This window comes from Muscardinus avellanarius (genome assembly GCF_963383645.1).
Source record: "Muscardinus avellanarius genome assembly, chromosome: 8".
NCBI lineage: Eukaryota > Metazoa > Chordata > Mammalia > Rodentia > Gliridae > Muscardinus > Muscardinus avellanarius.
This window is the reverse complement of record NC_137794.1, coordinates 11,970,238-11,995,588: the sequence shown is the minus strand read 5'-3', so window position 1 is coordinate 11,995,588 and position 25,351 is coordinate 11,970,238. Positions and strand designations below refer to the sequence as shown.

Below are 25,351 nucleotides of genomic sequence, written 5' to 3'. Positions count from 1 at the left end.
TTAGAGATGTAGCTCAATGGAAAAGCATTTGCCTAGCATGCATGAGACCCTGGATTTATTCCCCTGAACTGGATTTTTTTTTTTTATTTTCAAAGGAATCACTGTTTGATTTACTTCACGAGGAAAAGAAAAATGAGCAGCCGTTGTGCTTGCCAAAACAATAGGATATGGATTGCATAGTGGGAGAAGAAAGAGAGACCAGCTACAACCATGTGGCTAGTTGCAAAAATAAAGATTATAATATTACAGAATTTATTTCTTATTTTCATATAAATGTATTTCTATATAAAGTTATATTTCCCTTCCTTTTCCCATCTACTTACCCTCAAATTTAGGTAGTTTTATAATTCACCTCATATTTCAGCATTGAAGATATAGCATAACAAAGAAGAAATGTATATCAGCTAGACAAGAAATGAACAATGTTTAATGATAAAATAAAATGCAGAAGAATTATGTTTCTATTATATTTTTGGAAGTTATCAACTTGTGGTAGAAGGTGTGATCAATGCCAACTTGGTAAGTTTGGGCTGTTATAGCCTTGTATATTGTCTTGGTAGCTAAATTAGAACTACAAATCCCAAAATGCCCTTCTCTCTTTGTTTCTATGTAAAAGTTAACCATGAGGGAAATCTACAAAAGATTTGGATAGTGGAGAGAAAGTAGGAGCCATGTTTTATGGCTGGAGACTGGGAAAGCGCCAGACTCCTGCTGCTCACAGACATTATCAGTGAACAGTTGGGCTCTTCCAACTCCCCCTTAATATGAAGGCACTCCATCAGCTTCCCCAAATCCTTGCCCACAGTTCCTCCTGCAAGATCATCTCTCTTTTCTTGTCTGCATCTTGGGCAAAGTCTTCATGGAATGCAGGGTTAAGCAGTCAGCTTCTCAGGCATGGTACCCACATCATTGATGCTGGAGGGTCAGAGGTATGAGACAGACAGGGTTTGGATTTTTCCTGGATGTTCCAGCAGGCTGCGAGGTCTGAGGCCTTGTTCTCTTCAACTCTATATCCATTTTCCTCCCCAACCACTTATGCTACCAATATTAGTCCCATCACCAAATGTACAATCAAAGGTGGTTTAACCTGGTCTCATGATTGCTGAAAATAATACTTATATAGTAAATCCCTTATTGCTTAACATGGGTTCTAGTTCTTTAACTGAACAGAAAACAATTTACTCACTCTTACAGGATGAATTGTGTCTCTCAAAAAATATTTTGAAGTCATAATCCCTTATATCCATAAATATGACTTTATTTGGAAACAGGGACATTGAAAATGTAGTAAAATTACGAAGAGGTGACCTGAATCACCACAACTGGTATACTTATAAGAAAAAGAGAAGAAACAGAGACAGAGACACACAGTGAACTTGGTAAAAGGATGAAAAGAAGAAAGAGTAGAATTTTAGGGAATAGATCCAAGTAGAATCAAATAGAAAGACTTTTCATCAATTCATGCATATGAGGGTATTTATAGGATGCATTTAAATTCATATTCAGAAGAACGAACATGTCATCCCACTTTAACATAAGAAGAAATGTGCATGAGTAATAACTAAAAATGATTAAAAAAACACATATACTCAGGTCAATGAAAACCTTTTTTATAAATGAAATCACTTCTTAGCAAAAAACAGTGAATACACTAACATGCACTGGATGAAACCCCATTTATCTTTTTCTGTGATCTATTTTATCTAGGGTACTGTATCCTATGTTCATGGAAAATAAATTTTCTTGGTTCCTTTAAATATTTTTAACAAACATCCATGTTGACATATTCTTTATTACCAAGCACAAAATATATAACTCATGGATCCTCTGAAGAACCACACTGTAAGTCTACTTTGGTGAATCCAGGATCCGTAAGTATAGAGTTGGTACCTGATTAATTTCAATATAATTTGCTATACATAGCTTTTGCTTAATATTAGAAAAATAACTATTGCATCCTTTAAAGTCACCGCTCTGAATTTTGATTTCTCTTTGCATGATTAAATAATTTCTACTTACAGATTTAAAAATTTCTACCTCATTAATCTATTGCAATAATAAAAAATATACAGATAAAAATGCTATACACATTAATATATGTGCTATTCTTATACCAAAATGCATAAAAGTTATCTAAGCATGTCTTTAATAAGTTGTATGCTTATGTTTCATAGCATAATTAGGATCAGTAGGGATTTATACAATTGTTACTTTAAATTTTCATTTTAGTAATCTATAATTACGAATGTTAGATACAGAAATTCACTCATTTTCTTCAATTTTGAGAAATTTATTTATCCATGTTAAACCTTAAATTCTAAATTTAGTTAGAGGGAATATGTAAATGCAAAACATTAAAAAGAAGTAAAATCACTCAGATATAATCAACAATAAAAGATAATGGAAGAAAGTGTTGTGTACATATATACAAACATATATAAAAAGAAAGAAAATGATAGTTAACTATGAGCGTAGCTACTTCTTTATGCAATCTTGAAGCGCTAAATAGAGCCAAAAAAGCAAAAAACAATAAAAGCTTTCATGCAAGGAAAGAATGCACGTTCATTAACTGTTCAATGAAAAGAACCTAGAAACAAAGAAAATGAAAATCAAAACAACAAAAAGACTCACTAAAATAAAACTTGATCAACATAACTGTATTTTGAAACATTCTAGGAAGGTCACTTCTTGGCAAACTTGCCTGGGGATGTTTATTCAGAACTTGTATTTAATAAATGAACACCTACCTACAAAAAAAACAAACAAACAAACAAAAACAAACAAACAAACAAAAAAACTTTGGGAAATTGCCTGGAAGCTACACAGGTAAATTATTATTTTTTTTCTTTTTTGCGCTACTGGGGTTGGAACCCAGGTGCATTTTACCTTTTATTCTTTATTTTAAAACAGGGTATCACTGAGTTGCAAAGGGCTTCACTAAGTAGCTGAGGCTGTCTGTGAACCGCGATTCTCCTGTCTCAGCCTCCTCAATGAATGCTGGAATCACAAGCCTGGGCTACCATACCCAACTACACAGTTAAATTTTTCTTTTTTTTTTTTTTTTTTTTGGTGGTACTGGGGTTCCTGGAAGCCCATCTACCTTAGGGCTACACTCCCAGACATATTTTATATTTTTATTTGGAAACAGGGTCTCTTAAGCCAGCGCGGCTGGCTTTGAACCTGCGTGATCCTCCTGTCTCCGCCTCCCAAGCGTGGGGATTACAAGCGTGCGCCACCACGCCCGGCTACACAGTTAAATTTTTAAGCAATATTCCGTGAAGTGTGAGCCTTTCAGTTCACAATGACATCTCCACTTTTCTCAAAGTTTCTGTCGTTGTAACTATTTCACCTGCTTCCATCTCCTATTTTCTCTGGAGAGGTATAAAGTCCAGTAAAAATGTAATGACAGCCCCAAAGGAGAAGCATACATCTTTCTCAAGGTATCTCATGTAAAGACTATCATAGCGTTTAGAAAGCCAATATACAGCTTTAGTCCTGAACACATTAGCAAATGACTATAAATTAATAAATGATATCCTCTGGAGCTTATGTAAAATTTCTTTTCATAAGCAGCTTCAGCTTATATATGCTGGAGTTTGAATTAGTTCACTGATTGGTACTTGCAAATGGTAATTTTTTCATTCCAAAGCCAGTGTGAAATGATAAGATTCTATAAATCTCACCGAGCATTAGTTTTTCAGAATATCTGATTTTATGGTATATTTAAGAGGTTAGATGAAAACGGGTAAAATAATAATGTTGGCTGAAATTGAATGAATATCATAGCAAAAGTGAAATACATGTTGAACTCCCACTAAGAAATTCAATCACTTTTTACTCTGCAGGATTTTTTTAATTGTCAAGACATTTTTAATATTTAGCAGGCTTCCTGGCATTACATCATCTCATAATTTTCCCCTGCAGAGAAATATAAACATGTGCTACCAGATATATACATAAAAGGTCCCCTCACTCCACAAGTAAAAAAGATGAAATTTTTACACATATAGTACAACCACTTTTCATGCACCTAATGAATGAGTGATATACCTTGTACAAGTTTCTAAGAGCACACTTACTATGCATCTTATTGCCCCAGATGCCAAATAGCCTAAGAAAATTAACAGCATCCCTACCCATAGAACTATCTCAGCCTATACAAGTCCTAGATTTTAGTAGCATACATATAGCCCCAAGATTATCCACCAATGGTGTCAATCCAAAATGCCTCCAGACGTAGCTAAATGTTTCACCCGGGCCAAATTGTCCCAGTTGAGAACCACTGAAACCAAGCGCGATTCCTAGACATCAAAGAAATGCAGGCCAAGCTTGCGCACTGTCCTACATCCTTAAGACAGGACTTTATCTACCCTCTGAGCATCCTGCTCTAAGAGGAGTCTGGAATTATTTCTAAACAGAAACAGTTGCTGAGTCGCAGATCTTAAAGAAGCAGGAGGAAGGAGACAATGTAAAAACGAAGCCAACTGTAAATGGTAATGATGACAGCTTAGCTAAATAGATCCCAGGAGCGAAGGTGTCTAATGACGTGGAGCAGGCGAGCTGAAAACGTCTGGAGTGGAGCACAGGGGTGTGTATTCATAGCGAGCACTGGGGATGGCTGGCTTATTTTCTTTGGGAAATATATAAATATACATGTTTACAAAAAATGTAATTCAACTGAATCACTCAGCGCAGGGCCAGACACATGGGGAGTGTCTCTTAAATACATAAGTGCTAGCTACTATAATTAGTATTCTACTATTCTTAGCTACTACTCTTACTGGTCTACTGGCACTGGTCAGTTTATTTGTTTAATATTATTTAGCTCATACATTGAAGCATTTTTATATTTAGGAATATATTTCTTCTAGTGTCTCTCTCTCTCTCTCTCTCTATCTCTATCTCTATCTCTATCTCTCTATCTCTGCCTCTCTCTCCATCTGCCTGTTCCTAGTCATCTTGAAAGCCTCCACTGGAAGGTCAACTCCGCTCAGAGACTCGTCTTAAGGACCCTCCCCCCACATATAAAGCATTCATTTCTCTTCATTTCTATTTTCACAACACTTAGCGTAGACTTACATCATGGTGCTTAGCACATTGTATTACAGTTATTACAGTCTGTGTGAGGCAGGCCCACCACAGGCCTGGCCCCAGGCTATGAGCGTTTGAGGTCTTATTTACTGGGCCCATGTCCTCTGTGCTGGCCACATGTAAAGGATCAACAAAAGCATGCCAAACTCGGCTGAATTATCTGGAAAATTCAATCATGTGGAAACCTCATTTCCCAATAATGCCAGAAATATGAGGTGTGACTGAAGGGCGATGCCTTCTACATACAAGTTGGGGCTGTTGCCCTATACGAAAAGATTAAGTAAGTGAAACGATATGAAATATGCTAACTTTTTACCAAGTACAGATTTAGCTAAATATCAGAGCAGAGCACTCTTTTAAATTGCACACGTTTAAATGTGTGGAGGCAGAAATGGGGGAGGCGGATGGTCAGAATCAAAATAACAATTTTAAGAGTCCTGTCTCACTAGGATAGAGAAGTGGGAAAGGAGATGGAGGAATGGTTCTGCCAGTTTTTAAATTTCATTGCATAACACTGTCAAAGATCTTGTAGACTAGATGGTTAATACATCAGGTGATGTCTTTAATATAAAACATACCCATAAAATGTCAGTCTAAATTACTGCAAGGATCCTCACCCAGATACTCCTCACTAATACCTTAAGAACTGTGAATATCACATAGGAGAAAATACATAGGTCAAGTGCACTGCAGTCAAGGGATAGTCTGCACTGAATTTTCAAGTGTTTCTGAGTTTTAGTCAAAGTCTGAAAGATGAAATCCAGAAGTTTGGTGTCTGAATTTGTTTCAGAGGTGATTCTTGCTTTAAAAATAGTCAAAGGGACACTGGGCGTGGTCGTAAATGCTTGTAATCCCAGTTCTTAGGAGGCTGAGACAGGAAGATCTGGGTTTGCAGCCAGCCTTAACTACTTAGACACTCCACAACTTAGTGAGACCCCGTTTCAAGATAAAAATTTTAAAAATAGGGCTGAGGGTGTAGCTCAGAGGTAGAATGTCTCTGGGTTCCATCCCCAGTAGTATTTTTAACCTAGTTCTACTCTCAGAGAATTAAAAGAAAGTTTTGAATCTGCAAGAAATTTTTCTCTAAGATAAACTAAAGAAAAAACATGTACTTACCTTCACTTTCTCTGGAGTATAAAATGCTTTGCACAGTTTAAGAAAACTAAAGGCAACTTGTGTTTAAATCCTAGTGTTTGGGTTCTGCTTTACTCCGCCTGAAAGAATTTGGGGAGGCTATTTTATGAAGATATACGTGGTCAGGTGCGCTGACTCGCTTGAGAGGCTGAGACAGGAGGATTGCAGGTTCAAGAATAGCTGCAGCAATTTAGTGAGACTCTCAGAAGCCTAGTGAACTCCATTTAAAATAAAATAAAATAGCCGGGCGTGGTGGCGCACGCTTGTAATCCCAGCGCTTGGGAGGCAGAGACAGGTGGATCTCGCAGGTTCGAAGCCAGCCGCGCTGGTATAAGAGACCCTGTTTCCAAATAAAAAATATTAAAAAATAGGTCTGGGAGCATAGCCCGGAGGTAAAAGGGCTTCCAGGAACCCCAGTACCACAAAATAATAAAATAAAATAAAATAAAATAGAGAGGAGGTATAGCTGGGGGATAGAATACCTCTGGGGTTCAATCCCCAGTACCCCCTCCAACACACACACACACACACACACACACACACACACACACACACATGTAGCATAAAGTTGTTCCATTTTCTTCTCTCTCTCTGCTACAAATATGTTAACGTTCTGACTTTAACAACAATAACCTTCATTATGAAAGTTTAGAAAGTACAGAAAGGAAAAATAATTAAATTTAAAAATTTACAGCAGGGCATGGTGGTGCACGCTTGTGATCCCAGCATTCAGGAGGCTGAGACCGGAAGATTGCCATTTGCAGACAGCCTCAGCTACTTAGTGAGGCCCTCTGCAACTCAGTGAGACCCTGTTTCAAAAAAATAAAAAGACTAAAAAATAGGGCTGGGTTTGTAGCTTAGAGGTAGAATGCCCCAGGGTTTCATCCCTAGTACCAGTAAATAAACAGACAGACAGACAGACAGATAGATAAAATAAAAATTACAAGACTAAACATTTAATGCTCCCTTCCAAACTGTTTTAGAGATGAATTTATGGAAAGTTACTATAATAATGTATATAATTATGTTTACTGCTTATGGCCAGTTAATGTCACAGCCAGAGAATTTTCCAGTCTTACTAAATATTTTTCAACAACACAATTTTTTTTACTATGTGATATTCTTTCCAGGAAACAAAGTAAAACACTTTCTATTTTTCTCTTTTGGGAGTTAGAGTATACTGGGGATCAGCCCTAGGGGCATTCTACCTCTGAGCTATACCACCAACCCTTTAATATTTTTTTTTTTAATTTTGAAACAGGGTCTTGCTAAGTTGCCAAGGGTCTCACTAAATTGCTAAGGCTGGTCTCAAACCAGTGATTCTCCTGTCTCAACCTTTCAAGTACTGGGATTACAAGTATGAGCCACCACTCTCAGCTTCTCTTTTTTTATTGAAGTTTGAAATGTTTTAATTTATAAATTACAAAATATGACACAGTGATCAACATTTTACATAATTTTGTGTACATTTGCCTATATTTCTGACATTTGCGTAAGATACATTTCTAAAAAGTTTTTTACTTCAACCCACCCTATTCCCCTATTTCTTCAAGTACATTTTTTACCTTAAAATTAAATACTTTAGCTGGGCGTGGTGGCGCAGGCTTGTAATCGCCATGCTTGGGAGGCAAAGATAGGAGGATCGTGCAGGTTCGAAGCCAGCCGCGCGGCTTAAGAGACCCTGTTTCCAAATAAAAATATAAAATAGGTCTGGGAGTGTAGCCCAGAATTAGAAAGTCTTCCAGGAACCCCAGTACCACCAAAAAAAAAAAAAAAGTTAAATACTTTAATTTAAAAAATCATAAACATTTAAAAGATGTGCTTCAGACAAAGATAAAGTATTGGCAAAACATGCTATCAGACAAAGGAATTGTATATATAGTACAAATAAAACTTGTACAGGTCAATAATAAGGCAAATAAACTGCTATTGTATTTGGAAGAAACACTTAAATTCTTCTTGACAAAAATATACAGGCAGTAAATACCTAAAAGGATGCTTAACACTGCTACTCATTAGGGAAATACAGATTACAGCTAGAGATGCCAATATATACTGACTAGAAGGGACAAAGTTAAAAAGATGGCTCATAGAACCAAGCATTAGTAGAATGCAGAGCTCAGACTTATATCTCTGTAAAAATATACAGTAGTAGAATGTCCTCAGGAACGGTTTGAAAACCATCAGCCGTACAACCTAGCCATTCCCCTCCAGGTGTTTATTCAAGAGAAAATAAATCTTATGTCCACGCATAAATGTATATTTTATTTTATTTTATTTATTTATTTTGCAGGTTTTGGGATGGAACCCAGGGGCATTTGACCTCCGAGCTACACCCCCTGTCCTATTTTTTATTCTTTATTTTGAAACAGGGTCTCACTAAGTTGTAGAGGGCCTTCACTAAGTAGCTGAGGCTGGCCGCAAACCGTGATCCTCCGGTCTCAGCCTCCTGAATGCTGGGATTACAAGCGTGCACCACCACGCCCGGCTATAAACGTGTATTTTAAAGAAGAGTTTGACTTTGGCCGGGCATGGTGGCTCACGCTTGTCATCCCCGCGCTTGGGAGGCAGAGACAGGAGGATCGCGCAGGTTCGAAGCCAGCCACGCGCGCTGGTTTAGGAGACCCTGTTTCCAAATAAAAATGTAAAAATAGGTCTGGGAGTGTAGCCCGGAGGTAGAAGGGCTTCCAGGAACCCCAGTACCACCAAGAAAAAAAAAAAAACAAAAAAAAAAAAAGAAGAGTTTGACTTTATCTAACACTCATTAACTCTCCAGAAAGTTTAGATAGCTTTAGCAGGATTACTGTTAAGATGGTTCTTTTCATTATTAGATTAAAAATGTATCAAATTTTGGCAACAATTAAAGATCAGATAGTTAAATAATGTTTAATTGAATATGGACAGCTAACTTATTTTTATTTCTTTTATTTTTTTTAGTGCTGGGAATGGAACCCAGGGGTATTCTACGTCCGAGCAACACCCCCACTCCCATTTGTTTTCTTTTTTTTTTTTGAAACAGGGTCTCACTAAGTTGGGGAGGGCCTCACTAAGTAGCTGAGGCTGGCTGAAAATTCAGATCCTCCTGTCTCAGCCTCCCAAGTACTAGGATTACAAGTGTGTTCCACCACGCCCAGCTTAGCCTCAATTTTTTAAAAATTTTATATTCAGCCAATGGTGGTACCTGTTATCATAAAAACAACTTACTATAGTATACAATTATCTGAACCAAAACAGATGCTCCTATTATGCTATATGAATATATGTTGATAAATTATCCGTTAAGGATCAACTATGATCTTCTCACTGGGCTGAGCATTAATCCTTCGCACATATACATGCCTTGCAAATTTGACTTGACATATTTTGCAAATTATCACAGCGCTAACTGTGAGTATCATGCATGCATATAAAAATCATTGAAGTATCTTCAATTAAATGAAGAAATGTCTTCTCTTGCATATCTGTATTTGTGAAAGATGAAATTTCTGAAAATCTTGGTTCTGTAAGCAATTATATGGGCCCTGGAAACCTATTGTGGTTTTATTTTTATTTATTTATTTATTTTTGAGATGCTGGGGATTGAACTCAAGGGCATACTCTCTCCAAGACACACCCTACGCCGTATTATATTTTTATTTTGAATGAGTATCTCGATAGGTTGATGAGAGTCTCACTACTTGCTGAGGCCACCATGCACCACCATGATGCACCACCAAGCTTGGCTCCTACTGGGATTTTATTAAATCTTGTCTCAAAGATTTAGGTTGTCAGGGGACCACAGGCATAAAGTCAGGTGCACACAATTCCCAATCAGAGTGATGCATGTTTATACATTTACTTTTGACCTATCTCTATGAATGCAGTCTATGTTATTCTCGTGTGAATGTTGTTAGCATACCTGTGTATTTATGCTTACAAAGATACATATATGATGGCACAAAGCGACCTACTAGCCTATTTCAATGTTTCCCAATTATAAGAATTAAATGAATACATATCCAAAATAACTGTTTCTTTTGAAATCCTACTGCTTTTGTTTTTATTCTTTTTAGACTTGTAAATTGAAACTACACTAGAGGTCCAGCGTTCTTCTCATGTATAAATTCCAAAGTCCATGCTCTTATTGCTACACATTATTGTTTGCTTTCTAGGTTTTTAAAATTGACATAATAAGCTATGTAATTAACAAATAAAATTAATTAACAGATAATAATTATACATATTTATGGAGTACAGAGTGAGGTTTCATTATAGGTACACATTATGTAACGATCAACTCCGGATACGGAGTTTATTCCCCATCTCAACCATTTATCATTTCTCCATGATGACAACATTCAAACTCTTCTTTCTAGCTCTTTTGATTTATACAATACAATATCCTTAACTGTAATCATCTTCCTATGGAGTATTGGCCCTGGGATTTTTGCATCCTGTCTGACTGGATCTTTGTACCTATTACCCAGTCTCTCCCCATTTCTCTTCTTTCCCACTGCACAGCCTCTGGTAAACACTGCTCTACTTTCTGTCTATGACTCCAGCTCTTTTAGGTTCTACATATAAGTGAAATCATGTGTTATTTGTCTTTCTGTGCCTGGCTTATTTCAATTAATATTATGAGCTCCAGGTCCATTCTTGTTGTTGCAAATGACGGGATTCCATTTTTTTAGCCTGAATAAATACTATGGGGGGGTTGCGCGCATGCGCCACATTTTCACTCAGGTTGGATCAAAATATTGATCACTGTAAACAGTGCTGCAGTGAACATGTGAGTACAGATGTCCTTTCAAAACACTATTTCATATCCTTATTCCACATATCAAATACTGAGAATGCGAGATCATATGATAGACCTAGTATTAATTTTTTGAGGAAGCTCCACTCGTTTTCCTAAATGACTGCCATGACTTAATTCCCATCAACTGTGTATAAAAGGTTTCCTCGCCCTCCTTAGCTCTCTACTGTCTATTTGAGAACAGCCACTCTACCTAGACGAGGAGGCATCTTCTTGTAGCTTTGACGTGTGCATCCCTGACCACCGGTGGCACCAAGCATTTTTCATAGACCCATTGGCCATTTGTGTGTCTGTTTCTGAGTGTCTGTCCAGAGTTTTGTTCTTTCTCATTCTTAAATCAGATTGCTTTAAAAATTTTTTTTTTGCTGCTCAGCTGTTTCTTAAATATTCTTTATATTCATTTCCTGTCACATGCATAGTTTGGGAATATTTTCTCCCATTCTGCAGATTGCTTCTTTATACTGTTAATTATTTCCTTTTGCACTGTAGAAACCTTTTAGTTTGATGTAATCTCATGTTTCATTTTTGTTTTTTATTGCCGGTACTTTTGGAACCATATTCAAAAAATTTGCATGGACTAACTAACATCTTTCAAGCATTCATTCTATTTTTTACTTCCAATAGTTTGGGTTTTATATTTAAAGTATGCTTTTCAAATCCTACTTAAAAACCTGAAATATTTTATAGACTCATTTATATTTTTATGTGTTCTGTCCCTTTAAACATCTTTCTTTAGGAAGAAGGAGGAGGAGGACAGGGAGGAGGGAGAGCATGGTTGTACACATCTGTCATCCCAGTAGCTGAAAAACTGAGACAGGAGGATCACAGTGTAGAGGCCAGCCTTGGCAGCTAAGTGAGACCTTCAGAAACTTAGTACGACTGTTACAAAATACAAAATCAAAAGGATAGATAAAATGCCCCTGAGTCGAATTCCCAGTACCATACACATAATATAAAAAGAAGGAAGGAAGAAAGAATTGTAGTAGCCATGATCACAATCATGTGGCCAAATCCAATCATACCTTATCAACATAATTGGATTGGGGTGCTAGGAGATGTGCAGTCTCTGTCACAGAAGACATACTGTAGTTAAAATACTGTTGATTTGTATAAACTCAGAACAAGGGGATCTAGTGTAAAGAAGTGCTTAAGGTGAGCCGATGGGTGCATGGTAACAGCAGGGCGCTCTGGCAGTAGAGGCAGCTGACGATGCTGAAGGGCTTTGTGCAGATCTCGGCTGGGACTGAGCACTTCTGGTTCCCAAGCCTCTATCCTAAGTATGGTACACAGGCTGCTCTTTTGTGGCCTCACCCTTATCTCCAGCCTCTCCTCATCTGTACCCGGACTGGAGCTGCCCGGCTGTTTAACATCCTCTTCCTAGCTTAGAACCTCCATTCCTACTCAATTCTTTCCACCTGGGGGACTTGCCACCCATCAAAACTCAGTTCAGATGTAGCCTCCTCCTGTCTGTCTGTCTGTCTGTCTGTCTGTCTGTCTGTCTCTCTCTCTCTCTCTCTCTCTCTCTCTCTCTCTCTCTCTCTCTCTCTCTCTCTCATCTCCCAGATGGAGCTGTATCCCCTCACTCCCCTCACACACTCCCAATACATTCTTGCTGCCCTCTGTTACAGCCCTTGCTGCGTGACACTGAGATGATCTTGTCTCTTCAGCTGGACCACAGGCCCCTGGATCCTGGTATCTGTCCCTGTGGAGTCCTTGATTCTAAATGAAATAATGAAAGACTCTGGGGGACTGTAGCTTGAAGTAAAATGATCCTGGGTTCAATCCAGAAGAAAAAGGCAAAGAGAGAGAGAGAGAGAGAGAGAGAGAGAGAGAGAGAGAGAGAGAGAGAGAGAGAGAGAGAGGAAACAAAGGAAGAAAATAGAGAAAGAAATAGAGAAAGGAGAGAGATAGAGAAAAAATTGGAGAGAAAGAAAGGGAGAGAGGAAGGAAAGAAAGAAGGAAAGAAGGGAGAGAGGGATGAAAGAGAGGGAGGGGAGAAAAACTGAACCTTCCATCTATAGACAATAACGAGATTGCATTTTTTCATAATGCAATATAATAAACTTCTGGCAATGGGCAAAGACCTATTCAAAGACAAGGAAGGTCTTTTGCCAGAGCCTCTGGCCTGATCAACAGTATATAAAATTGAAATGTAAGGTATGCATGAGTGAGTGTGAATGATTCAGGTACTGAAAAAGAAAATTGAGAATAAATCTCAAAAATAGTAACAAATACCTCAGAGGACAAAGGATATATAGCCTAACCTTCAAATATGTAAACCATAATTCAGCAACAATATTAATACTAGAATTTTCAAAAATGCAAACGTGGTAAAATTGAATTAATTTTGAATTCAATGAAGTGATTTTTTAGCAATACTATTCAGGAAATTGGATAGGAAACCTATGCTATCCCATAGTTCAGAATAGCAATGCCAGAGAATACTGAGCAAAAATACATTTGAGATTCTACAAGTCTATTTAAAAACTATTAGAAAAACATCAGGGAAATCTTGTATCTAAGGGTAGATTTAAACACATATTAAAATAGGTAAAGGGAGCCAGGCGTGGTGGTGCATGCTTGGAGTCCCAGTACTTGGGATGCTGAGACAGAAGGATCGCAGGTTCATGGCCAGCCTCAGCTACTTAGTAAGGCCTCTGCAACTTAGAATGAAACCCAAACTATGAAACTAAGGCATGCATACCTATGTTTATAGCTGCACAATTCACCATTGCCAAGCTATGGAACCAGCCAAGATGTCCATCAACAGATGACTGGGTTGCAAAACTATGGGGATATGTACACAATGAATTTTGCTCAGCCATAAAGAAGAACAAAATTACATCATTTACAGGGAAATGGATAGAAATGGATAACATTGTGCTAAACGAGTTTAGACAGTCACAAAAAGTAAAAAATCAGATGATCTTCCTAATATGTAGAAGCTAGGGAGGAAAAGGGTCATAGGAGGAACTCTAGACCAAGATGAGAAACCATAGATGAGAAAATAAAGTGACCTAAATGAAGGGGATGGAAGAGGGAAAGAGGAGAATTACATAATATACATGGTGTACATTCACAAACATTTCGAAGTCAATCACTAAGTCAAACATGAGAAGGAGGGAGGGGGGAGAGAATGGGGTGGGAATTAGGGAAGGGCTTAATGAGTGACATGTGCTTGTATGCCTCTGCCATCCATTAGATTGTATAACTCCAGTGCACCAACAAAAAATTTAAAAAATAAAAAATAAATAAATAGAGTTGGGGATGTAGCTCTTAAATAGAATGCCTCTGGGTTACATCCCCAATATCGTAAAGAGAGGCGGGGGGGGCATCTTTTGGGGGGCCTTTGGGAGTGGAACCCAGGGGCATTCGACCTCCAAGCTACACCCATGCCCTATTTTTTATTCTTTATCTTGAAACAGGGTCTCACTAACTTGTGGAGGGCCTCACTAAGTAGCTGAGGCTGCCCGCAAACCATGATCCTCCAGTCTCAGCCTCCCGAATGCTGGGATTACAAGCGTGCACCACCATGCCCAGCTTAGAAGGCATCTTTTTTGCTCACAATATTAAAAGTTCCCATTCATGATTGATTGGTGCCATAGAGTTTTGGCCTCTGATGAGGCAACATATCATGGTGAGATTTTGTAGCAGAGTCAACTATCCATCAGCCAGGAAGCAGAAGAGGGGGAAGCAAGGGCTTGAGTCCCACAATCCCCTTCAAATACATGTCCCAATAACCTAAGGACCTCTCATAAACCCCACCACCCAGTGGTCCACAGTACCCCTCAAGCTACAGCAGGACCAATAACCTAAGGACCTCTCATAAACCCCACCACCCAGTGGTCCGCAGTACCCCTCAAGCTACAGCAGGACCAATAACCTAAGGACCTCTCATAAACCCCACCACCCAGTGGTCCGCAGTACCCCTCAAGCTACAGCAGGACCCAAACAAAAGTTAGGACTTTTAATTGTGGTCAGTGTAAAATTTTTGTATTGGTTCAATCAATAAATATATCCCAGAGGGTAGAAATAAGGTGTTCCAATGGTTCCTACAAAAAGTACTTTGGATGTTAAGTAACCAACTATAACTTAAAATATGCATAAAAACATGTGACTGGCCAAAAGTGAACATAATTCCTGGTGGTGGTATGTGGGGGGATTAATGAAGGAAACACTTCCATTGATACTGTGTGCATATATGAAATCATCAATGCCGATCTCTATACCATGTCCAGCAGGGGAAGGGAGTGGGTTAGAGACGGGAAAGTCCAACAGGTGCCCTGTGCATTCATGTCCTACAACTCTGAACATCATTATGATATGAAACTATAAGGCACCAATAAAAGTATATGTAATAACAATTCAGCCGGGTGTGGTGGCACACGCCTGTAATCCCAGCATTCGGGAGGCAGAGACCAGAGAATCCAGGTTCATGGACAGCCTCAGCTACTTAGCGAGGCCTTTCACAAATCAGTGAGACCCTGTTTCAAAAAAAATGAAAAGACTAAAAAGTAGGCCTGGGGGTGTAGCTCAGAGGTACAGTGCCCCTGGCTTCTATCCCCAGGACCGCAAAAAGAAAAAAAAATTCAATCATTTAGAATATGTTGATAAAATTAATATACCAATTATAAATAAGAGTGATTTCAAAATATTACTTCAGACCAAGAATATTAGTACTAAGGACAAAAAGGAATAAGAGTGACTTAAGACATTATCCCTTCTGCTGTTTTTATTTTGTTTTTGTTTTTTTGTTGTTGTTGTTTGTATTACTGAGAATTGAACCCAGGGACACTCTACCACTGAGGCCTTTTTATTTTAAATTTGAAAAAGGCTCTTGCTAAATTGCCCAGGTTGGTGTTTAACTGTTTCTAGAAAAATAAAATTATAAATAAAACAATGTGCTTATTACGGAAATATTATTAAATAATATTTGAGCTGTTTCAATTATGGCCACTTTATTTAAAAAAGACACTATCATTATTTAATATGATGAAAGTATTATAGTATTTCCTCTGCATGTCAGGCCCTATGTATAAGAAAATAATATTAGTATTTTCATTTTATAAATGAAGTCACTGAATTGAGATTTTTAAAGTACATTACCCACAGCAAGTAGCTAGTTAGTGTTAAAGTTAAGAAAAGAACGCTGGTCTTTATGGCTTGAAATTAGTGCTCTTAAAAATAACAGTGTACATGGGAGGCTGAGACAGGAGAATTGCAGGTTCAAGACCAGCCTCAATAACTTAGTGAGATCCTGTTTCAAACTAAATTTTTTGAAAAGGGTTAGGGGCTGGAGCATATTACAGCTCAGAGGTAGGATGTCTCTTGCTTAGCCAGTGTTTCCTACAATATGAGTAAGTACCAGCCAGGCACATGCCTCTAATCCCAGCCACTCGGAAGGCAGAAGCAAGAGGATCACAAGTTTGAGGGCAGCCTGGACAAATTAACAAGACCAAGTCTCAAAATAAAAAAATAAAAAGAGCCGGGCGTGGTGGCGCATGCTTGTAATCCCCGCGCTTGGGAGGCGGAGACAGGAGGATTGTACAGGTTGGAAGCCAGCCGCGCTGTCTTAAGAGACCCTGTTTCCAAAAATAAAAAAGTATAAAATAGGTCTGGGAGTGTAGCCCGGATATAGAAGGGCTTCCAGGAACCCCAGTACCACCAAATAAATAAATAAATAAATAAATAAATAAATAAATAAATAAATATAGCTGAGGGTCTAGCTCAGTGGCAGAGAACCCCTGGGTTTAATCTCCAAGTACTGCCAAAAATATAAAAAGTAAAATTGCAGTACACTCCAAATTATCACAGCCAATAATTTTGAGGAAGACTAGTTAAAACAAAATTAAGTTGTGAGGTTTTTTTTTTTTTTAACCATAATCCTTTCTAAGACTTCAATAATCATATTTGCATTATGAGCCTTCTAGTGGGTGGTCTAATTGGTAGCCTTTTCAGATGAATTTTACCTTGGAAGACTTTGATCTTATTGCTGAGTCAAACTGTAAGGAACCAAAATTCCATTGAACACCCATTGTGAAACTGGCACACTGGAAAACCACGAAAAGTGCAAATATTCAGAATTAGGGCAAGTAAGGGGGCTTCAGAGGGTAGGAGAGCTGTTCTTAAATATTTGTCTTATCAAGCCGGGCATGATGGCTCATGCTTGTAATCCCAGCATTTGGGATGCTGAGAAAGGAGGATCATGGTTTCATACCCAGTACCTCAAAAAAAAAAAAAAATCGTCTTATCAGAGATGGACATAGTATTTCACCAAAAGAAATATCTACATTTGATGAATAGAATCTACTTGGAAATGGATAGCACCTCAGCACTACCAGTACTCAGAATTTCCATTGATGCTTAGGGGTGTGTGTGTGTGTGTGTGTGTGTGTGTGTGTGTGTGTGTGTTATTATAGAAAATATTGTTATATTGTTTGGGTTGTTTGTAACACACACACACACACACACACACACACATGAGCGCAGCTAAAAAAGGTGTTATCCAAGTGCTTTCTGTAGAGTTAAAAGTCAGAGAATACCCCAAATTTCTCTTCACTCTTATATTTGGGATTATGTGTAATAATGATCAATAAGGTTTTCTTTTCATACCCTTAGTATTTTAGACTCTCTATTCATTTTTGTACAACCTTTTATTAAGTACCTTTAGATAGAATACATATGAATTGATTGTCAGAACCTGAACCTGCGGCAAAATAATCATTTTTCGCCGAAACACAAAATAATGTACGTACAGTTTACACCTATGCTAAGGGGAAACGAAAGCAGTCTTCTCTAACTTACAAAACACCACGTGATTTACTTCATCCTAATTCAAAATGTGGGCAGAATAAAATGGGGGTTTTCTGGGGTAAAGAAAAATTTGCAAAAATCACATAAAAGGCCTAGAAAGTCCCTACGAGAAAGCACGAGACAATTTAGTACCCAGAGCAGAGTTAAAAGTAGGAGACTCTAGTAGGAAGGTCCCAGATCAACCGGTCTTTCTTCTGTGTCTGTACCTAGTTCTAAATGTAATTATACACAAAGAAAACATACTTTGGTGGATCGTGTGTTAGATCAATAACTTTTTACGAAAATTTAACATTTGTCTGGCAGAAATATGCTAGATAAAATTGATACCTGTTTGTATATTCCTTGATGATCTGATATATACTAATCTTGATTGTTTCATTTTCAAACCGATTGTGGCTCTTATCCTTGTATATCCGGAACTCAGCTGCTGTCACAGCCTCTCCGTGAGGAATTTGAGTCAGATCAAACCGGAATTCTTTGTAATGCCTTCGCTGGTGAGAGAAATCCTTGTCCCTTTCAACTGAAAAGGGGGGGAAAAAAAGAAAAGAAAAAAAAAAAAAGAACGGGGAAAGTTAGCCTTTTATAAAAAATGGAAATGAATAGTAAACTCTCCACCTTTGAAAATGAGAATAAACAAGCAGTTAGTATAAAACTGGGAAAACACGAAAACCACAGTTTCCAGTTAAAGGAAACTACTAACCAACGGCATTTAGTTCAAAAGCAATAGAACCTCTGCGGTTTTATACAGATTCCAGGATGCTAAATGGAAAGGCTATTTAAAAATGTTTTTTAATGAAGTTTGTAAAGTGAATACCAGTGTGTTTCAAGTACCAGAACACAGAAGGTTTCATAAGGGGATTAGGAAGATGTTACAGAAACTTCCAAGTTCAGATAAAGTTAGTGGTGACTTTGGCAGTCACGGGAGGAGTGAGAAGGACACCCAGGAACTGGAGGTACACAGGGACTCTGTTAATGGACTTTCAGAGATCAAGAAAATAAAACAAAGTCTCTTAGTATAGGAAATATTGCTTGGGTTTTTGTTTGTTTGTTTGTTTGTTTGTTTTTGTACTGGGAAGTAAACCCAGTACAGTATCTTTAAGTTTTTAATTTTTTTTAAACAGGGTTTCTCTAAGATACTGGTGGTCTCACTAAATTGCTGAGGCTGTCCTCAAACCTTCCATCCTCCTGTCTCAACCTTCCAAGTGCTGGGATTGTAAGCTTGCAACCTAGCTGGAAATATATATATTTTTAATGTAAATTAAATTAAATCTATTTTTATCATTATTATTAGTTTGTTGTTGTTGTTGTTGTTTGTGGAGTTTTTTTTGTTTTGTTTTTTTGTGGGGTTTTTTAGTGGTACTGGGGTTCCTGGAAACCCTTCTACCTCCGGGCTACACTCCCAGACCTATTTTGTACTTTTTTTAAAAACAGTATCTCTTAAGCCAGCGCAGCTGGCTTCAAACCTGCGCGATCCTCCTGTCTGCCTCCCAAGCGCGGAAATTACAAGCGTGCGCCACCACGCCCAGCTTAAATTAAATCTATTTTAACTGATACATAAAAATTGGACAAATGAATGGGGTGTTATAAAATGTTTTGATAGATGTATACTGTATAATGTTTTTTATCAAGTTAAACATATGTATCTCCTCAAATTTTATCATTTCTTTATAATGGAAGGGCTCAAAATCTTTTTCCTGTTTTTTAAAATATACACAACATAACTATCATCTATATTCATGCTTCTGTGCAGTAGCGCAGCAGAACTTCTTACTCCAATATCAGTATAACTCAGTACCCATAAGAAAGATTTCTGGAATATCTTCCCCAGAAGAGTTCTCCTTTCAGCAAATGGAATATTCTTCCTCTTCTTTTTAAAAGAAAATTTGATAAGCTCTTTCCCTTGAAATGACATAAAGCCTCTGTCTCATCTTCAGAATGAAGACAGGAATTGACTCTCCCCCTGCAGTGACCTTCCTACCAAATTAGGTCAAAGAATTAACTCTCTTGAGAATATTACAAATTACAGGTGCAGGTGACACAAACTCACTGAGTTCAAAAATTGAATTAAGATAAAATATATTTTAGAGATTGATTGAAACTAATTCAACGCTGTCATGAATATATAAGACTTGGGAATCTAACCTAGAGGAAATATTAACAATAAGGAAGAGAGGAGATCATGACCATCCGGGAATGATACTGGGAGCCCTAGTGCTCCAGGGCCGGGTTCAATCCCCAGTACTTTTGTTTTTTAAACAAAACAAAAACAAAAATATACTGTTACATAATATTACCTACTTTAGGATCAGAATAGGAAAATCAGAATAGAGTGAGTTCAATAAGTTGAACTTAGTGTTCCAGGGCCGGGCGGGTACCACACTGGAGGGTCAAGGGAGCACACAGCTTCTTGCCTCCATTCTCCAAAATCAACCCTGGTTCATTTTCCCCAGGAGAGTAGGAGGAGCTTATCTCTACCCACACCTCAAACACCTAAACCATCAAACAGAAATAAGTAAGCCCCACCTCAAACACCTAAACCATCAAACAGAAATAAGTAAGCCCCACCTGGAGCCATGCCTGTCCTCTGAAGCTGGACAAAGATGGTGTCCCTGGGCTCCCTGACCCACACCACTTGCACCCAAGTGATTCGTGAATGTGTGTTGTCACAAAATACTGTTGCCTCGTTCCTAAGAGAGGCCCATTTCCAGAGGGGCCATTAATCAACTTTTCCCTAATTGAAGATAAAAACACCATTTTTAGGATATGATTTTGTTTGCATACTTTAAATGTTTTCTCTGCCTACATTTCTACTGCTGATAGTATAGACTCCGATGAGCCGCCTTCTCCCTCTTGCCCATTCTCTTGGGAATGTGTTAGGATAGACGATGCCTACTAACTGGCTACCTAATAATTAAATGTGCATATATGGATATTAAAACAAGCCACAATTTAGTTTTCAGAGAACTAAACTCAACTTACTGAACTCACTCTATTCTGATTTTCCTATTCTGATCCTAAAGTAGGTAATACTATGTAACAGTATGTTTTTGTTTTTGTTTTGTTTAAAAAACAAAAGTACTGGAGATTGAACCCAAAGGCATTCTTTTTATTTTTGAAACAGGTTCTTACTAGGTTGCTGACGGTCTCATTTAAGTTCCCAAAGCTGGTTTGGAATGTGATCCTTCTCTCTCAATCTCCCAAGTACTGGGATAACAGAAATATACCACACCTGGCTTTTTCTTTTCCTTCATATATATATATATATATATATATATATATATATATATATATATATAGAGAGAGAGAGAGAGAGAGAGAGAGAGAGAAACCTAGTACAAAACCTAAGGGCATCTCATCTCTGATCCACATTCTATCCGTTTCTTGTTTGTTTGTCTGTTTGTTTGTTTTTGTTTTAAACCAGGGTCTTGTTAGGTTGCTAAGAGTCTCTCTATTTTGGAGGCTGTCTTTGAACCTGTGATTCTCCAGTCTCAACCTTCCAAATACCAGGATTACAGGCATGCACAGCCAAACCGGGCTATATAACAGACTTTATGCCAGCCATTATTTTAAGTATTTTATTATTTCATTAATATTAACATATTATACCACATAAGAACCTACAAGATGGATTCCATTTTTAACTTTATTTTGAAGACTAAGAAATTGAGTATTTATAAATAAATAACAGCCAGGCGTGGTGGCACATGCTTGTAATCCCAGCATTTGGGAGGCTGAGACAGTAGGATCGTGGTTCAGGGACAGCCTCAGCTACTTAGTGAGGCTCTTGCAACTCAGTGAGACCGGTTTCAAAACAAAGAATAAAATATAGGGCTGGAGGTGTAGCTTGGAGGTAGAATCCCCCTGGGTTCCATCCCCAGTACCGCAAAATAAATAAATAAATAAATAAATAAATAAATAAGGCTGGGGGTGTAGCTTGGAGGTAGAATGCCCCTGGGTTCCATCCTCCATAGCACAAAAATAAAAAAATAAAAAAGAAATAAATACCTTACAGAAGGATTTGAACCCAAGCATTTGACATATGGTCCTTAAACGCCAAGAACATATGGTCATTTGACTTGCACACTATTCTTTTGCCCTATGTTATTGAGAGATAAAGCCTTGCATTCACAAGGCCAATATTCAAAAAATTCTAAAAAATGAAAATGTAGCCTGTAGCTCACTTAAAATATGAAATGGAAATTGATTGAAGTAATTTAAAATCTCTGTCTACCCCAGTTTATCAGCATAGTTATTACGTTGTTGTAGAAATGCTCATGTGTTTGCTGGGGCTGTCCTCTCTGGCCCCACCTAAGGAATTTTATACATCATAACACATGCACCAACCAGACATTCAAAAATATATTTTCTCCAAGAAAGCTATATATACATATATACATATATATACACACATATATATATTCTCCACTTTGAAAGACAATATTAAAAATTCTAAGTGATAATAACCATATTCAGTTTTTTATTAACAACAAAATTGATATTTGAAATGTAAACAAAAAAAGCTATAATCCCAGAAATAAAGGCTGAGATATTGCTTTCTTCAGATCCAGCCTACAGTGTGCACCTGCACAATGCAGATGACTATCGAGCCCGTGTTCTGTAAAGCCATCTACTGTTCTAGAATCCCTGTGAGATGTTCGTGTAATAAAGTGGAAAGCTAGAATTTCAGCTGTTATTATAAAATTTCAGTTTTGTAATCCAGGCTGTTTAACCTAAACCCTTAAGGGGACACATTTTCAAAGAGTTTAATAAAATTTTGTTTTAAATATACCACACAGAATAAAGTTGCAGTGCAGATTTGTCTAGTGATTCAGATTCTTATATCCTATTGCTTTGAATCATAATTGCAACAATAAATTCCATGGGACATGTTGGAGTGAGTAATGGAATAAGACTTGTATTTATATAGCCTTGCACTCCTAATGATGCCCACAAATATTTAACAAGGTAATCTCAGTTACCTCAAAGAGTACTGCAAGGAAGGTGGCAAATATTAATATCCTTGACTAAGGAATGAGAAATTGGGTGATGATAGCTAGGCGGGAACAGATGTCTGTCCTCTAAAGCTCATTATAAATCTTTGTTAAATGTAGGTACCAACTATGGAATGATGCCCTACTCTTCTGCACTTAGATACTGATTCACTGTTAGCGTATTTAAACGATGTCATTCATCAAGAAATGAACAAGAAGTGAACAAGGCTAGAGAAAAAGGTTTGAGCATCAGTATGTAGTTAGCATCTAACCAACACGATACCTAGTCTGGAGACATCTCAGGACACATATATGACTAGATCAAAGTCCAGCCCTCTCTCCGCTCATCCTGCTGCAAGCCCCATTGACTGAAGGCAAAGTGACATATTTAAGTGTCCTTTATCTGGCACGTATCTCATTTGTCTCACAGCCCTACCCATCAGTTTTATAACTTCTCAAAGAGCTCAAAACCTATCATTGGAAGTCAACGGATTTCATCCCAAGGTCAAGGTTTCAATTCTCCAGCCTTTGCAAACACAGCTCTGAGTGGTTTTCTGGGTATAGTTCCCTTGGTTGTTTTGTTAATCTAATGACTTTTGAGAAAGTCGATCCCTCTCACACTCTTGTTCTCGAGCCTACATTTCAAGTGCTTTTTAACCCTCTCCAGAGATCACTTCCCTCTGAGCTGTTTCTATAGAAATCGGGCATAACACTCTTTCTGGAATCTGTCCATTCTTCTAGAACATTCTTCTTTCAGTCTTTATCTTAGCAAGCTAAATGTGTTATCTGCCAGTTTTGTCAGACATGCATTACATTTCTCATCCAAGGAAATTTTCGTGAATAAGCAAGTGACTGCATTTATAATTTTAATTAATATGATTTAGCATGCGTGTTGGTATGCATCATCATGCTTTTGTTACAACCAGGTTTTGAAATGTAATCAGAGCTCTTAATTTTTAAATAATTGTAACTCTACCAGTAGGCTGCTCTTCATCCCATCCTTTTTTTTTTTTTTTTTCAAAAGACCCACCTCCACACTTAACAGTCCTTAAATGCAAGATTGTATTGGTCTTCTGGTTTATATTGTCACATTTGGGGAAATATCGAACATTCTGTTTCTCTGTATATTACAATGTGATATAACCTATGGCAAAGATAATGACTTGAGAAAGTTTAAAGATACACAGGTAACTAAGAAAAAATCAGAACATTGCATTTCATCATTGGCTTTTAGATTTATATTATATTAAGTATTTTTAATTAATTCCTCAATGTATATGTTGCAGCAACATACAGAGTTTTCAGGATTTTTGTTACTACCATTCTAGTGGCATGTCTTAGACCAGATGAAAATAAGCCAGACGCTCTAAAGGCATAATCTTATTTGCTGGTAGAAAAGTCTCCTAATCACAGAGCAATAACAAATAAAACAGCCAACCAAACAAAAGCAGGAGGGTTAACATTAAAGTCAGACCCAGCCTTCTCAAGGAAGAGAGGACACAGTTAAGACATGCTGAGGTCAGGGAATCAGAGATTTCTCTAGTCGAGACTACTTTTTTATCTCAGACCATAGATGTTATTTTCCTCAGGTGAGGCAAGAATGAGACTTTAGAAACAAATCTAGCTACATTTAAAATACACACTTTGAATCAGTCAGTCCACCTCTGATTGTTGTATTTAAAAGGAGCACAAAAACCTATCCAGATATTTATATAGGCCAACGTATCTAATAGATCAACAGAGCACATCTTGCCAAGCAGTCATATGTGCATTACACTAATGCCACATACTCTTTTCCCACTGTCAGTTATGATGTAGGAATGTTTTAAAATGAGAAAGAATATACTTTATGTATTCCTGTGGGTGAGGTCATATCCACATGTGAAATTATCCTGTTTAAGTTCCTCAGCATAGGGTTATTTATGTGAACTGGTGGCCAAGAATATTCCCTTAAAATATAAAATCTCTTTTACTGCCCTCAATATCTCTCTCTCTCTCTCTCTCTCTCTCTCTCTCTCTCTCTCTCTCTCTCTCTCTCTCTCTCTCTCTCTTGAATTCATTAAAAATTAAGCAAAACTTGCAGGGCATGGTGGCACACGCTTGTAATCCCCACGCTTGGGAGGCAGAGACAGGAGGTTCATGCAGGTTGAAGCCAGCCTCACTGGCTTAAGAGACCCAGTTTCCAAATAAATAGAAAAAATAGGTCTAGTAGTGTAGCCTGGAGGTACAAGGGTTTACAGGAACCCCAGCACCACCAAAAAATAAAAATAAAAAAATAAACAAAACTTAATATTTTACCACCAAAATTAAAATAATCATGCTGTTAGTGAAAATACCTCCTTCTGCTTCCAAGTTTTATGTATACTTGAAACATTTCCATCTAGGCGAAACAACAGAGCTAACTTCAGTGACAGAAAGCTCAACTATACTAGCAGAACAAGAGAAATAATTTATTATTATGTTTTGATTTTTAAAAGTGGTAACATCAGGTAATACGAGAGGTAAAATATAAATCAAGAGAATCACA

The 25,351-nt window shown here is 37.6% G+C and overlaps 1 protein-coding gene across 2 annotated transcripts in view; it reads right to left on the bottom strand.

The window, feature by feature from the left end:
- The window catches only part of BMP5 (bone morphogenetic protein 5), a gene marked incomplete at both ends in the record, with an annotated part of 126,312 nt that overhangs the window by 52,399 nt on the left and 48,562 nt on the right, over positions 1-25,351 (bottom strand). For both annotated transcript variants that reach the window (XM_080699803.1, XM_080699804.1), the window contains one exon: positions 18,161-18,353. In XM_080699803.1, coding sequence (XP_080555929.1) covers positions 18,161-18,353 — 193 coding nt within the window. The remainder of the gene's footprint in view (positions 1-18,160; positions 18,354-25,351) is intronic.